Below are 16,766 nucleotides of genomic sequence, written 5' to 3' on the forward strand. Positions count from 1 at the left end.
CTACTCTAAGGCCAAGTCTACACTACAAATAAAATCACAGCAGCCACAGTCAATCTTCTTGCTTGAATTAGCAAGTTTAGTGAAGACAGATGATGCAGGTAGTCATGATTCTACAAGGAGTAAGGGAAATCGAAGGAAGACTGTACCTATCAACTTCTCACAGTATGGATGGTGCCAAAATTTGAGTTAAAATACTACAACTTAAGCTATGTAATTAATGTAGCTGAAGTTGTGTATCTTAATTTGAATGTAGACTGGGCAAAGTAGTGTAGACTGGGCAAAGTAATCCTATTCACTGGAATGAGACTAATCAGGGTAGTAAGTAATACAATAGGTAGTAATACAATAGGTAGTTATGTAATAGTAGCAGGCCTATGGGTTCTGATCCGAAAGGAGTTCCATGTAGGCAGAACCCTTTGCCAGCTTGGATTCTTGACTTCAGTGAATCCCTGTGCCATCTCAGGGACGCTCACCTGCACAGAGCTACAGAATCAAGGATCTAGATCAGAGGTAACAATTCTGATACAGGGGACACTCCAGGAATTTGCTAAGTGGTTAAGGGCCACATTTTTCTTTGGTGAGGATGCAGGGTCTGGTATGGAGCTTGGGTGCAGATGGGAGCTCAGGATAGGTGATTGGGGTATAGGAGAGGGTGTTGGGTCTGAGAGGGGGTTTGTGTGAAGGAGGGGGTTGTACCTGGGGCAGCTATGTGGCTGCCCAGCGGCTTTTCATGCTCTGCCTGATACTTCAGTAGGAAAGCAAAGTCAGGGGACTGGGTCTTATTCCATTCTACCTGCCTGGCACTCCAACTATGGAGTGGGGTAAGGGTCTTGCTCCACTCCCTTTGGCAGGTGCTCCAGCTAGGAAGTGGGAATCAGAGTCTGATGGCTTGGATGTCTGCTTGCCCAACTCTACTCCCTGGCAGGAATGACAGGTGAGCAGAGTGGGACAAGCTCCTGACCTCAATCCCCAGCCTGGCTGGAACACCAGGAGAAAAGGGGCAAGCCCCTGTGTTCTGGCTGGCGCACCTGATTTTGACTATTGTTGGAAGACAAAATACTGGGCCAGAAGGACCTTTAATGTGATCCAGTTCTTCTGATGTTGAGATTAGTAAAACTAGTATTATTTATCATCCTTGCTGGTGACTAACTGCTCGTTTTCAATATCCAGTATTCGCACACCAGTGCCTTATGTGTCTGCTCTGGTGTTTTGATGAACACACTTTCAGAGGGGAGGGCAGATAATTTTGTTCATTTTACTTTTCTGGCAGTTGAAAAAAGAAACTTCTAATAAATATTAAAATAATTGATAATTTACTCAGGTTCTTAACTCAATTAATTTTTCTTCATTTGAATCATTGCTCTGGTGTGGGGCTAGGGATGAAAGGTTCAATATGCAGGCTGTCCCTGGGGAGAGAGGACTACCCAAGCCCTCTCTCACTGTGGCAGCTTGGGGTCAGGTGAGAAACGCCTGTCCATGGCTGCTGCAACTGCACACGGTACAGCTGAGGAAAGGGTGCATACCACTCCATTTGGGGGACAGACAGACACACAGGCACAACAAACAGACAAACTATCAAATATATAATAGACAGCTGTCCCTTTCATCACCTCTGTCCCCCTACTGACCCAATAAGGTGACAGCTGTTCTGGTTCCCCTCTCTGGCTCTTTTCTGCCCTACTGTGGTCATTATAAAATATAATTGCCCCTGCTTTTCATCCCATATCCTCTACTTTCCCAATGTGATCATTATATAGCAGAGCCTCCCTTTCAGTTTTCTGAAAAAAATCCCATTCCAGGTACTTCCCTTACCTTGCTTTAAATTAGGATAAGAGGAAACTGCATGCCAAATTTGGTGGTCTGAGCTCTTACTGTTTAGAAGGAATTCTTTTTTAAGATATACCTATCTCATAGATCTGGAAGGGACCTTGAGAGGTTATTGAGTGCAGTCCCCTGCCCTCACAGCAGGACCGAGTACCATCCCTGACAGATTTGCCCCAGGTCCCTAAATAGCCCCCTTAGGAATTGAATTACATCCATGACAGTAGATAAGTTATACACGTTTAAAGTTCTTAATTTGAATTTACAACCCTGGGTTTAGCAGGCTAATGCTCAAACCTCTGAGGTATCCCCCCACCTTAAACAGATAGACACACTGACAAACAAATTCAAATATATAGTAGATAAAATGATCAGGCAAAATTTATTATAACTACTTAATGTAATTCCAGTTGCAAATATTTTGACACCATATTTGGACATTAGTTGCAGTTTGTCATCTTCCTCTCTTTTTCCTTAACCTTTTCTCTTTCTTCTTTTCTACCACTTCCCTCATCCTTTTCTAATCTTGTCTCACTGCTCCTCCTGCATTACTAGCACTAATATCCTTGCTTTCTATAGCCACTTATTCTTTGGAGGTGTTGTGATCTCAGGTAGCTAAGTGAAACCCGTGGCTAAGGTTTGGTTAAGTCCCATTGCTGCTCATTTGCATAGGCTAATAATCATGATGTAAGAGAAGCAACGTGAGAAAAGAGAAGCATGTGTGAGAAAGAAATGTAAGTAGCTAGAGTAGTGACAGGGAAGGAGAGAAGGCTTAAAAGAATTTCATTATTTTCCCCTCTCTCCCCAACAATGTATTCAGTAGAAGAAATTATTCACAAATCAAAATATTTACCTTTTAGTTCTTGCATGTAAGTTTGTTTCATAAAACTACAATGTTTGCAGGTAATTTTAAAATAAAGCGGCCAGATATTTCAGTTCTGTGCATTGACGGGAAGTTAGTTATATGGCTCTAGAGCACTCTTTAACCTATTTTTATTGTATTGACATCATTTTATAACAGTTTTTGTGGTCCTCTCTTATTTTAGGATTGTAGCTGAATAGAGAAAAAACATTATATTTTGTTAAGATTCCTAGATATTTTGGATGAAGGAGAAAACTTTAATGTTCAAAAAATAGATAAGCCCATGAAGGATAGCTCCATCAGTGGCTACTAGCCAAGGTATACAAGGATGAAATCCAATGCCGTGGGTGTTCCTAACTTCTGAATGTGAGAAGCTGGGAGTAGACAGCTGGGGATGGACCATTCAAGGATTGCCTCCTCTGTTCTTTCCCGTTGAAGCACCTGGAATAGGATACTGGGCTAGAGGGAGCATTGATCTGGCCCAGAAATATACACATACTCGCTTTGTTTTGGTGAACATCAACATTAATTACCTTCAAGGTAATTGCCTTGACCTCAGTCAGTATTCACCACATCACTCAATAAAACTTGATAGTCTCTTTTGTAGTTACTTATATTTTATTACAAGTCTCAGTTCCTTGGGGATAAATTCTTCCTTCTGTTGGGGATCATTTATTCAAGTAGAGTTGTCTTTATTCTTATTGAAGTCCTATTTAATTAATCACATTCATGATAGTAGATAAGTTATACACGTTTAAAGTTCTTAATTTTATATGATGATCATCAATAGGAGCTATAAGTACAAATTCAATGATGGAGTTGCTCTATATATGGAGGATTTAAGTTCTTTTAATTTCTTAAGTATCACATAGTTAATTTTGTCTCTCCCTTCCTTGCATCAGAGACAAATATTTTGTCAGCTGGACAGCATTAATGTGTGTGTTCTAGTCTAACTCAGATGTGATCCAATTATTCTAACTAATTACTACTTTGTAGGATTTTTTTCCCCATTTCCACCCTTTTGTAATTAAAGAAAAATGAACCGGGGAAGTCAGATACATGACTGATCTCTCTCTGATGTATTGTCAAAAAATAATTATGGCATTTTGCCATATGTCATGTCCTTTTATATATTACTTGTGGGATAAGATGAGTCTTGACATCAATTAATTACTTATTTCTGATAAACTACCCTGAACCATGATGAAACCCTAAGGGAAAAATCTGTGTGATGTGGACGATTGCAAGAGCTATCTTGTATATTCTTCTAGTTTTCAAAACCAGGGTAGTGTTTTACATGGCTTTTTGCAATGTAGGCAAATTTCTATTCCACTCTATGGTGTTATTAACATATGTTCCAAACTGAGGTTGGCAATCAGGATTGTTAGGGAGGCAAAGGAGGCTCATACTAGTAAGAAAAAAAGCAGCAGGGAAAATTCTCCTATATAGACCTTTTATCTCCTGATATGCAGCTGGAAATGTTTCCCTACAGAGAGATAGAAACTATGAATTGGATGGGCAAATACCCCAAGATACCACCTCCCCTCTGTGCCTATTTGTTCTCTGCATCTGAAGTAACAGGGAAAGTCTTCATTGGATTCTGGGAGAAGGGATCCTAACCTAGGGTATGTCTACACTACCCCGCTAGTTCGAACTAGCGGGGTAATGTAGGCATACCGCACTTGCAAATTAAGCCCGGGATTTGAATAGGAATCCTAGTCCGAACTACCTAGTTCGAGCCCCGTGTAGCCGCGCTGCACAGGGTTCGAACCAGCGGGGTTTTAAAAATGGCGGCTCCCCGCTTATGCAAATGAAGCCCGGGAAATTCAAATCCCGGGCTTCATTTGCAAGTGCGGTATGCCTCCATTACCCTCCTAGTTCGAACTAGGAGGGTAGTGTAGACATACTCCCTGTGTGTTGAGTCATTAAGACTGTTGAAAGTATAGGGTTGAGAAAATATGCTTGAATCTTATATAGTTTGTTAATTCAGACACCAGCAGTGTTTTGACTCTATTGGCTTGTAGCCATTTCTGACTCTTATGCCTCGTTACTTGTAATCACATAAAGTTTATCTTTTCTAGTTAATAAACTTGTTTTACCTAGTTGTGTGCACCCAAACTGAAGTGATTGGGAAACTCCATTTAGTATGGCAGTTGAGTGCATATGATTTCTATTAAAGAAATAATAGATTTAATAGAAACTTCTGTTGTCTAGGAGAGGGCTGGGAAGCACAGTACATACATATCTAGGGGTAAATCTAACACTGGGAGTGCACTGGGAGCACCCTGTCATAGAATCAAGGCTGGTAAGAGTAAAGGTATGGCTTGCATACAGAAAGCTGTTTGTGAGCAGTCCAAACTGGAGGCTACAGTAGCAAAATATTGTAAAAGGCAGCCCACGGTTAGAGGGCAAAGGTGACACAGCTACTCATTTGTCTCGACTATATCCTAGTACGTTATAATGGTGCCAACATTATCAGCTCCCTCCAAAGTATAGTGAGATTCTAGCTACACTGGAATATCTCCACTTTCTGAAAACATTGGGGTTGTCCCTCAACCAGAGGAATAGGAAAGTTGGGGTCCTTATATTTGATGCTCTTATACAGTCTTCCATAGGAATAAAATTCCTTGAAAGTTACATCCTAATTTCAACCTGAAAGTAATCTTAAAGTTCAATCTGAACCAAGTCATCCATTGACCTGTATCTTTCCTGAAGCCAAGGATTACAGGAAATTCTACTTTCTGGATATTCTATAAGCCTGCTACGCAAGGTGCGGGAGTTCCTTCGATAGGCTCATAGCTCCATTTCAACATTTCCCTCTCCTGGAAATCTGTAGAATGGCAACATAATACTCTGTGCATACATTTGTGGAACATTAGGGTTGTGCCCTGGTACATGCTTCTTCAGTAGCTGATTCCTTCAGCAAAGCAGACCTTCAGTCAGTGGTCTTGCACTCTTCGCCTCAATGCATGCTGCCTCTGAGTTACCTAAAGTGGAATACATACAGAAACCATCACCTGAGGAAGAAAGACTAGTTAGTTATCTGGTACAATAACTAGAGTACCAGATAACTAAAGAGGCAGTGAGTTCACTCTGCCCTTAATTCCTTGGGTTCAGAATACCACCGAGAAGGGCACAGACCAATCATCACTTGTATTAAAACTGCTGTTGTCATTCTGGTGTCAGGCGCATGTCGTTCCTGTGCACCTCAAGCAGAACATAGACCAGGACCACACATCACAAAACTTGTTACTCTATGAGTAACCTGTCTCTTCCATGCCTCTTCTGAACATTTATTCCTTTCTTCAAGACTAGTGTCTTCACGTCTGTGTCCAGTAGTGCACTTCTTACTGAGTTCTCAACTACAGTCACTTAAGGTTGGGAAGGAATTTTTTACTGGTATCAGACTGGCAGAGGCCTTGGTATTTTTTGCCTTCCTCTGAGATCTGAACCATGGGTCACTTGCAGGTTTAAATTAGTGTAAATGGTGGATTCTCTGTAACTTTGAAGTCTTAAAATCTTGATTTGAGGACATCTGTAATTCAGCCACAGGTTAGGGATTTATAACTAGAGTGGGTGGGTGAGGTTCTGTAGTTTAAAATGTGCAGGTCAGATTACATGATCATGATGATTCCTTGTGACTTGGGGTCTATGACTTTCAACAGAATTTTAGCATATACCATCAGAAAAGAAGATAGAATTTAAGCAAGTCATTTTATCCTTATGAAAAGGTTCTTTATAATTTAAGATGGGTAAAACCATCTATATAAATTTAATAGTAGAAATTATTCATAAATCCTGTAGAATTAAATTGAAAACCTTGCTTCAGGTTTTTAATCATTCTGTAACAGAAATATATTCTCATACGAATCTATAGAATATTAAAAATTGCATTTAGCAAAGTTTTCATTATCTCTTAAATTCTATACAATATTTTCATAAAGGTGGGCTTAATAGGTTAGGCCTTATCTGGGCAAAATTGCCATTGATCTCAGGGGCTGTTTTTTCCCTAAATAAGGAATTTGGAATTGGGTGTAGAAGACAAAACTCACTTTCTTTTTTTTCCCTTCAAACTAATACATCCTGGTAAGTAGCAAATCAATACTTATTGCATTACTTTACCTAGTGTACTTTTTGTCTATAGTACTCTTTTTAAAGAAGACCTATCCCTCAAACATAATAAAAATACAGTTCACTGAGTCAAATTATTTCCTATCATAATTAAAATTACATCAGAGCTGAATTTGATCCACTGGAATCACTCTGTGCACTTTAATGTGTTAGGAATCCCCCATATGCTATAAATATTCCCAGTATGATGTCAATTAGTCTAGTTATAATGTGACATACTAGTATCATTTTCCAAGTGTCTGAGGAGTTGCCAAAGTGAAATGGATCCTCCCCTTGGTCAGGGAACAGATTTTTGCTTGTATTGATCTTTAACTCTCCTTTTTGAAGGACAGGATACATTTTCCCATTTCAAAAGATAAATATAAGAATTAAGTTCTTTCCTCTTGTGTAATCTGCTTCTCTTAACAATGGAAAGGCTGTGAGAGGGGAAAGATGGAAGACATATCAACCACACTGGGGAAAATTTATTTTTATTATTTTCCTGTTTCTTTATCCCACATCATCCCTGTTCTGCATAGCCACTAGAAAATTATAACCTCTAGTTCTAGAAATATTAGAAAGTATGCAGTTGACGCTGATGACCTGGAATGAGGAAGAGCAGAACTCCAATGGTAAACTTTTAACAAGGGGAATATTTAACTTTAGCTCTTTTCTGTTACGTAGCCAGCTAATTAATTTCTTAATTTTTGCAGGGGGTATTCTATGCCCTTCAGTTCAATCTGTTGAATATAATATAGTCTGGAGATTTGGGAACATGGCATGACTTTTCTTTTCATGAATGTGCAAGCCTGAAGAAGAAATTTTTTGGGGGGGGGATTATAATGCAAAACTTACAAAAAAGAAATATTGCACAGAGTGCACTTTTATGAGCTTGTGTGTAGTACAGTATGAAGCAAAAGGGCTTTGATTTGTCAAAATGACTTTGACTAAAAAGGGACACTTGACATGTTTGCTTTATGGCATGTATTGTTTTTGCTAAAGGGAAGGCAGTTGACATCTTCAACAACTCAGTTTAAATTACTAAATTTATGTTGTTCTAGCTACTGTATCTGACCATTCTCTCTAAGTACTCTGTCCTATGTTTTAAATGTAAAGGGTGTACTGACATTGACAAACACCAAAATTGATAGGGTAAGGATTGCACTAAAAAAGTACACATTTTTACCTCCTGTTTCATCATAGTCTTATTGCCTTTATTGCATCTAGAAGCTTAGGGGGTAAGTTGATAACAATATGTGAGGATTTGTTTACAGGAGGTACAGAAATTAAATAATAGATTAGAGTTTAGTACACAAAGGTATAACAAGATCCGGAGTTTGGAAGTTGAAGCTAGTTACATTCAGATTAGAAATAAGGAGTAAGTTTTTAACAATGAGGATAATTAATCATTGAAACAATTTACAGAGGGTTCTGGTGGATTCGCCATCAAACGAAATCTTTAAATCAAGATTGTTGTTTTTTTTCCTTAAAAGATATGCTCTAATTCAAGCTGGAATTAATTCAAAGTTCTGTGACCTGTGTAGTACAAAATATCAGGTTAGTCAATCACAATGATGCCTTCTGGCCTTGTACTCTACAAAATTGGATTGTAAACTCTTTGAGGCAGTGATCATATAATATATTTTTAATATTCACTACAAAGCTGCTAGCACTTATAAATAATACTGACTTCTAGTCCAGTAATAGCTTAATTCTTTCCTTATATTGTTTCCTTCCAAAAGAGCTTTCTGTGTTTCTCTTGGAGGCAGAAAGTTGCTGTGTCTATGGCCTCGTGGACATTAGAGAAATTTGCTGTGCAATAAACTGCATTCCCTCAAGCACGCTTTAACATTCTGCTTGTACATACACAAAGATGCCCAAACATTTTACAAGCATTCTAAGTACTGTTTGCATTATACTTGTTTCCAACAGAAGTAGCACCAGTATAATTTGGACTGTTTTCCCGAAGAACCTTTTCAATGCCAGTGGGGACACAGATGTGCTGAAACTGCTAAATGGGTCTTTTCACTACTATTGCCTCCTGATGCATCTGTGGCCTTTTTGAAATCTCCCAGAGATCACTTCTGGTAGTAGCTGTGTAAGGAACAGCTGGATAGGTATCCTTCAGGTATTACAACTGAAGCAGTTTAGAATAGCCAGCGTTGCCTTGGTGCAAACCTTGCCAATTTTCTTAGCATGCGTCAGCACAGCCAGTGTGCATGCCCTGAACCATTTGTGCAGGATACAGCCAATTCAGCTAGAAGCTGTTCAATTCTATAATGAAGGCAAAGTCCCATATTTCCCTGCTTTGATTCTGTCCTTTGTGTTGAGGAAGATTGGACATAATTCCTATTGGAGCCCATCTGCAATGATTAATCAGTCCTTCTTGGCGACACTGCTATACCCCACAGATCACCGCGCCTTTCACACTGCCTCCACAACACTTCCATTCCAGGAACTGAGAGAGAAAACAGCTGCTAGAAAACTAATCTAAATACCCGAGTCTCCCTCTTGACAATGCGGAACGTCACTTGTGAGGCCAGCTTACCCATCTTTTCCCTTATTTTGAAAGCAACCATGTATTTATAGATTTTTTTTCAAGTTAAAGAGTTTGATACAACCACTGTTTGCTCCTGCATGAATCTGTAGCCTTCTGGATCTGAATCATACAAATCGTTTAGAGTAAGGCAGATAATATACAAAGAGCCCATTCAGTGTGTAGGCAGATAGGAATGTTAGTACCAGGCAGCTCTCTAAAGAATGTTTTTTTGGCAGAAGCTGCCCTGCTAAAATGGGGGGGGGGGAATAAATTTGAATTGTAGCTAGCCAGAAATTACAAAATGATAAGAAAAGCTGGCTGTTCAACATGAACTTCCAGTTGCACATTTTGGGTCCTTGCTATTCTCAGTCCCTCCTACAGCCATGGCCCTGACCAGTGTTTTTCTATAGTACAAAGTGACTGTTTAGTATTATTGACTGTTGAGGCCTGTGCTCTGAAATGCATTCTGTCAACAGAATGTAAGTGAACTTGGCATTTTAAAGCTCTGCTATTGCTGTAGCTTAGTTTTCTTGGCATTGCCATGCAGCAGGGCCAGTGTTGCAGTCCCCGATTCAAGCTGAAAATGTTACACAGGAAGACATACCGCGTACAGGTCAGATTCAGCTGTGATCCTGAGCGATTTCCTTTTCCTCTTATTGGCACATTTACATACATCAGTTTTGTTTGTTTGTCACTTGTGAAAACCTAGAATTTCAATACTATTTTGTCTTGAAGATCATACTGTCTTTGATATATAATGTCTTCATGCTAAAATGAAATGGGTGTATAGTATATTATCATATATAAAGTTAGCATCCAGGGAAGCAATCACAATCTGTATTACTTATAATACATTTCACTCTTCTTTGGAAAGTGATAGCTGGTATGATCTATCAGTATAATTAGTCTTCATGATCTTATAAGAAATGCACATGTGCTTTTGTATCACCCCTCTAGGACCTCCAGACAGAGATTGAAGCTCATACTGACATTTTCCACAATCTGGATGAAAATGGACAGAAAATCCTGAGATCCTTGGAAGGCTCTGATGATGCAGCATTGTTGCAGAGACGTCTGGATAACATGAACTTCAGATGGAGTGAGCTTAGGAAAAAATCTCTAAACATTAGGTAAGAACCAAGCACAGGGGAAAAAAACTTAAAGTAATCTGAGAGGAAAAAATAAGCCTTTCTTTCACTACAAGGGTATACGTTTGTTTCTGATCATTCTCTTTTCTTTATTTTTGGTATGATTCATGATATTTTGAATGTTGAATTACTTTCTAAGAATGAATGATTTACTAGGTACAGAAATGATTGTAGGGGATTAGGATTTGAAAAGATGATTAGGTTTTATAATGACGGTTGTGTTCTAGAAAAAGAGAGTAGTATACTTAAGTAGTAACTTTCTCTAAATGCGGGCTTTTTAAAGAGCTGGTCATGGCTTATCAAGTATCATGAAATAGAAGTGATTAAGCAACATAATAATTATTATGCACTGCATTTGTCTGGCCGTTCATTCTAGTACAAACTAATAAGATTATAGATGAGATCATACATTATTTTAGGTTTCTTCTCTTAAATAAAGAGGGAATAATATTGAAACCTAAAATCCAAGGGTAAAAACTATCTCTGAATTTCATGAGAAACAAACTTCTTGTGTGGAAGCATATAATAAAGGGTGATATTACAAAAAATCTAATGAAGGTGCAAATCTCTAAAGGTTGAGGGTTTATTTTCTGGAGAAACTGTCCAGGAATCTTCTTTTCACAAATACGCCTTTTACAGTACAGAACCCAGCTTCAATGCACTCACTCTCAGTCACTCTTTCATTTGCTCATTCGTTGTGTGATGGCGGTAGTTCAGAGGGCAGCAAAAGGCAGAAGCATTTTCAAAGTAATGTATGAAATATTAGCTTTTGAAGCTCGAGCCCTGAGGGAGGTCAGTGTGTGTAATGACAAAAGCCATCTTCATAACATCAATCATTAAAAGTAAATGAAAGATGTGAGGCTGAAAAGATATTGGTAGTTGAAGTAAAGAATAGAAGACAGATTTCTTCTTTTTTTTTCCTGATGAGCAAAAGAAAAGGGATGTAACCACTCAAAGCATTATTTGAGTACCTTTTCATCCGATGCCATTTTAACCATGAACTTACTGTTATAAAAAGAGTTTTGAAAAAAGAAACCCACCATATTGGCCAAAAACAAACATAGGCGACCTTCTACATCTCCGTTTCTGCAGTTCAATTTTTGATCTGATTAATCAAGTGAAAAAAATATTATAGTTGCTTCAAATTCTTAAACATACAAGGCAATGGGCTTACTCTCTCTCAAAACAGTGGGTCATAATGAAGAATATGGAATACCCAAAAACATGTAAGTTAAAGGAGCTAATGCTTTAACTTTTAAACTAGATTTGACTGACTACCAAATTGAAATGAGTTTGGTACTCAGTCTAGTCCCCTAGGGGATATTTCTTTGCATCACACAATTTGGTACAATTTCCTTGTGATTGACAATGTGTGCTATGGAGAGGCTTTGTAGCAGAAATTTGCCCTGCCGTGTATTGTAGGTGTTAACCCATCCCATCTGTTGCTTTTTTTTATTTACACTAAAAATAGACACTAAAAGGTGATTATTATTATTATTATTATTATTTAAGTTTTAGAAAAACAGGAGCAGGAAACCATGGTTACTGAGCCAGCATCAGCCTATTCCATTTTGAGCTTCTGAATGCATTACTTTTTGTTTAAAGAAAGTATATGGTAGAAAGAACAATTTCAAGAACATTAAGGAGAGTCAGAGTTTGATTTCCATTATTGTGCACTTTTTCACTGTTACACACTCTTAATCAAGTCTGCCTAAATCAGCAAGTTCTACCAAGGAAATTTTAACTTAAGTCCTTGATGTTAAGACTTCTGTCCAAATTTGCCTTTATATTTATCATTGGCTTTGTCCTTTGTTACAGGTATTTAAATAAGTATGTGTGTTTATTTTTAAAGAACATGGTACTAAATATATATTTAATATATATATTTTACTTGGGAAAAACACACCAAGCACCATCACCAGATGGGTTGATTTATTGGATATCCCCAATAAAATGGAGGCAATAGAATTTGGACAGAACAAAAAAATTGGTTAGCTTGATGTTGCACTATAGAGCATAAGTGCTGTACAGTCTGATCAAAAGTGAGCTGAAGCAGTAATTCATGAACTTGAATTAGGAAACATTATGAGATGCATTTTAATGTCAGGGCAGAAATTCCACAAATGATTTCTTTCAATTTATTCTTTTTTTTACTCAATTTGATGTCATAAGGGCACATATCCTTCATGTTTTATAAATTAAAAAACAAGATAGTGGGTAAAACCTTCATAAACAGCTAAATAACTTAGGAGAGTGGAACACTTAATATAGAATCATAGAATCACAGAATACTAGGACTAGAAGGGACCTTGAGAGGTCATTGAGTCCAGTCCCCTGTCCTCATGGCAGGACCCAGTACTGTCTAGACCATTCCTGATAGACATTTATCTAACCTACTCTTAAATATCTCAAGAGATGGCGATTCCACAACCTCCCGAGGTAATTTGTTCCAGTGTTTAACCACCCTGACAGGTAGGAACTTTTTCCTAAAGTCCAACCTAAACCTCCTTTGCTGCAGTTTAAGCCCATTGCTTCTTGTTCTATCCTCAGAAGCCAGGAAGAACAATTTTTTTCCCTCTTCCTTGTGATACCCTTTTAGATACCTGAAAGATCTCAATCTTCTCTTTTCCAAACTAAACAAGCCCAATTCTTTCAGTCTTCCTTCACAGGTCATGTTCTCTAGACCTTTAATCATTCTTGTTGCTCTTCTCTGGATTTTCTCCAATTTCTCCACATCTTTCTTGAAATGTGGTGCCCAAAACTGGACATAATACTCCAACTGAGGCCTAATCAGCACAGAGTAGAGCAGAAAAATGACTTCTCATGTCCTGCTCACAATACACCTGTTAATGAATCCTAGAATCATATTTGCTTTTTTTGCAATAGCATCACACTGTTGACTCATATTTAGCTTGTGGTCCACTATAACCCCTAGATCCCTTTGTGCTGTACTCCTTCCTAGATTGTCGCTTCCCATTCTGTATGTGTGAATATAGGATTGTGGCTGGTAAATCACTGACATGAAATTGAAAATTCTACTCAGTAACACCCCCAGGCAAAGAAGAAATGAGGTATTATTCCACAAAAAAAATCACCTTTTAGTGAAAATCATAATATGTAGGATGACAATCTGACAGGCCAGCCTCTTGATTCTTTTAGGAAAGCATATTTTGTTATAAAAGTAAGAGAAAAGTAAGCTACATAGAAGGGACAAGAAAGCACACTCATCACTCAACAGAATGTGCTTTTCTTGAACAGGGAGGAGCTTACATGCCCCTGTGTGCTCTTCTCCCTCATAAAGACTGCAGTTTTCAAAATCGGGGTGTGTGTGAAATTGTGACCTCTTGAATCAACTTGTAAGTCAGAACAGCTAGATTTTGTTGCACTACAGGCTTGGCTATGTATAGCACTGTTCTCTTTTTTCAGTGCTTTGCTAGCATACTGTAGTATACAAGCTTAAAAATGAACGTAGATGCTGTAGAGCATTTTCTTTAAATCACTTAGTATCCACTGGTCCTTATCAAAACCAAATCAGAAGATCCTTAAAACCACTGGGAGTCCAGGTCTGTCACTCTTCTCCACAATGCCATTCCATCAAAGCATAATGGTGGGGTGTTAATTATCTGAAAATACAAATATTGAGATATTTGATATCAGATAATGGGATGTAAAAGTCTGCTAGATAAGCAAAGTTGGAAGTTAAATAGAGGCAAAATAAACTTAAATTTCAAAGCTAATATACATCTTCTTAGGGGGAGTTAGATTCAGCATTTTCATGCCTTAGCAGTTGTATTACATTGTTTGGATTTAAACTAATACAATGAGCTATTAAAAGCAGTGAAAACTCATTAGGGAGTTCTCCCTGCCAAAGACGAAGCAATTGCAACATTAATAATGACTCAGTGTGTAGGAGGGGAAAAATTATTATTCAACGCACATAATACAGTATGAACAGCAATAAATTAATCAATACTGCAATGGTCTATTTACAGTCTCAATCCTACAGTAGATCTGTTTATCGTAAGTAATTGCTTGATATTATTAGGCTCAACAATAGGTCTGGCGTATTAAGCACCACATTGCTGATAATGAGTAAGCAGTAGAGAGGTGCTCTTTATGCTGCTGATTTGATGAGTCTTTTCTTTTCTTTTCTTTTCTTTTCTTTTCTTTTCTTTTCTTTTCTTTTCTTTTCTTTTCTTTTCTTTTCTTTTCTCCAGTGATGTATTTTATTTCTCACATCCTACCATCAAATGGAGAAAACATTCTGTAGCATAAATCATTGACTTGTCTATTTATAAAAGAATCTACTAGATTCAAGGTTTGCCCTATAATGGTTATGAGATTGGCATAAATTCTGTGTATTAATTTGAGGAGGAGTAACTGCATGAGTCTATTGTGGAGTGGACTTGCTGGCACAGTGTAATAGGCAAGTCGTTTTGCTCCTCTGGAGAGAAAAATTCAGTCTCAGCTTTGAGGTCTCTAGTGATAGACGAGTTGCGTGTGCATACTTGGCAAACACAGCTGTCATTTTCTGTTCAAGAAAACAACAGGATTAGAATAGCGGGTGTCTCAGATTAGGTATGGGGTGCTTAACTCTTGCCCATGCTGATTTAGCCAGATGCAAACCCTATTGAAGTGGCACTGGAATAGGCCCTTTACCCCTAGTTTTGATCATCAGTAAATTAACAACCACTGGCAAGAACTTTCAAGAGTGAGAAGAGGCTGCGTAGTGAGGTTAACCAATGAAATCTAACCCCAACCTGGAGTATGACTTTTTTTCTACTCCTGTCATTGTAAAGATAGCTGATGCAATAACTTATGTCTTGCAGATCTCATTTAGAAGCCAGTTCTGATCAGTGGAAGCGTCTACACCTCTCTCTTCAGGAGCTCCTGACAGGGCTACAGCTTAAAGGTGATGAGTTAAAGCACCAGGCACCCATTGGTGGGGATCTTCCCACAGTGCAGAAGCAGAATGACACTCACAGGGTAAGATCTTTTTGAACAGTCTTTCAAAGGCTATAAGTTGTGTATAAATCTAATTTTGGATGAGAGCTTAAACCCTCTTTGTTGGGAAAAGGGTGGTGCCATTGAAAATACATTTGAGAGACCATCAAATGTAAAGGAGACCTTCAGGTTGCAAATCCTCCAGGCAGTTTTGTTTAACTGTGTGTTCACTTGTAGAAAAAGGAAAAACAAAGCAAGATTATAGGCTGGGCTTATTGTACTTGCTCTGACAGCTGGGTGGTTTCTGACAGTTCTTTATCTGGTATAAGTATGGATAATACAATGACTATGTGGGCAAACAGATCTACTGTTATGTCATTGCACAAAATGAATAAATATTTTTTTACACATGGATTATGGAATCAGTGTTGTTGGAAAAGGGGGAATATTTAGCACAAGGGAAGAGCCATGCCCAAACTCTTTTTGAAAAATACCATAGGATTTTTGCTAACTGGGATAGCTACTATCAATGACTAGAACAGTCATTTCATCAAGCAGGAAATAGATGATTCAGAAGACTGGTAATGAGATATGCAATATTTCACTTCTAAGTCACGTATTGAAATGTAATGTAAACCTGTAGGTACCAAAATGTATTTCTAATAGTTCGTGAACAGTTGCTAATCAAAGGCCAAGTTGTCAGGTATGTACATTCTAAAACTGTCACAATCATTGGGAGTCTCAGCAGAAAGGCCAAGGATCAAATGAGAAATGCACTGCAAACTACCTTCTTGCTCCTAAAGTGAAGTCCTTTTGAGGAAGATAGTAGCATGATATCATGATGTCATGGGAAAGCTTGTACTGCAGATATCTAGCCTAAATTTATGTTGTGGCAAACAGGGCTATGAACCCAACATCTGCTATTAGCTTTTAAAAAAATTGCCCAAGAAATATTCATCCAAAGGATTACATCTCTTGCTTTGCTTAAAAAATAGATGCTTAAAAATGTATTAGAGGTGAGCAACATTCATACATCGTTTCATATTAGCCTTACTCTATTAATTTCCATGCAAACAGTAAGGAGATACCTTCAGGCATTTACTAGATTCCAGTTCATGTGAATTTCCTAACACATCTTTAGAACTATGAGTGAGACAGTTCTGTACCTCAAACTTAATTACTAGTGACATATTAAGTGCTAAAAACAGTAACAGATAACCCCATTCAATAGTTACTTCACTATATTTGTGGGACATACTTAAAATGTTTTCAGGATAAGTAAATGATTGCAAGTACACAGCTTTTATTTTAGCATATCTCTTCTTTGTGTTCTCTTCTGAAC

The 16,766-nt window shown here is 38.0% G+C and overlaps 1 protein-coding gene across 13 annotated transcripts in view; it reads left to right on the forward strand.

The window, feature by feature from the left end:
- DMD (dystrophin) overlaps nucleotides 1-16,766 on the forward strand; it is a 2,135,104-nt gene that overhangs the window by 1,773,389 nt on the left and 344,949 nt on the right. For 12 of the 13 annotated variants that reach the window (XM_075916549.2, XM_089775838.1, XM_075916586.2 and 9 more), the window contains 2 exons: nucleotides 10,290-10,462; nucleotides 15,310-15,466. In XM_075916549.2, coding sequence (XP_075772664.2) covers nucleotides 10,290-10,462; nucleotides 15,310-15,466 — 330 coding nt within the window. Of the gene's footprint in view, nucleotides 1-9,900; nucleotides 9,946-10,289; nucleotides 10,463-15,309; nucleotides 15,467-16,766 lie in introns of those variants that run through there. The other variant, XM_075916691.2, reaches the window with a different exon arrangement.

Source organism: Pelodiscus sinensis, chromosome 1 (assembly GCF_052426305.1).
Source record: "Pelodiscus sinensis isolate ZL-2025 chromosome 1, ASM5242630v1, whole genome shotgun sequence".
Taxonomy (NCBI): Eukaryota; Metazoa; Chordata; order Testudines; family Trionychidae; genus Pelodiscus; species Pelodiscus sinensis.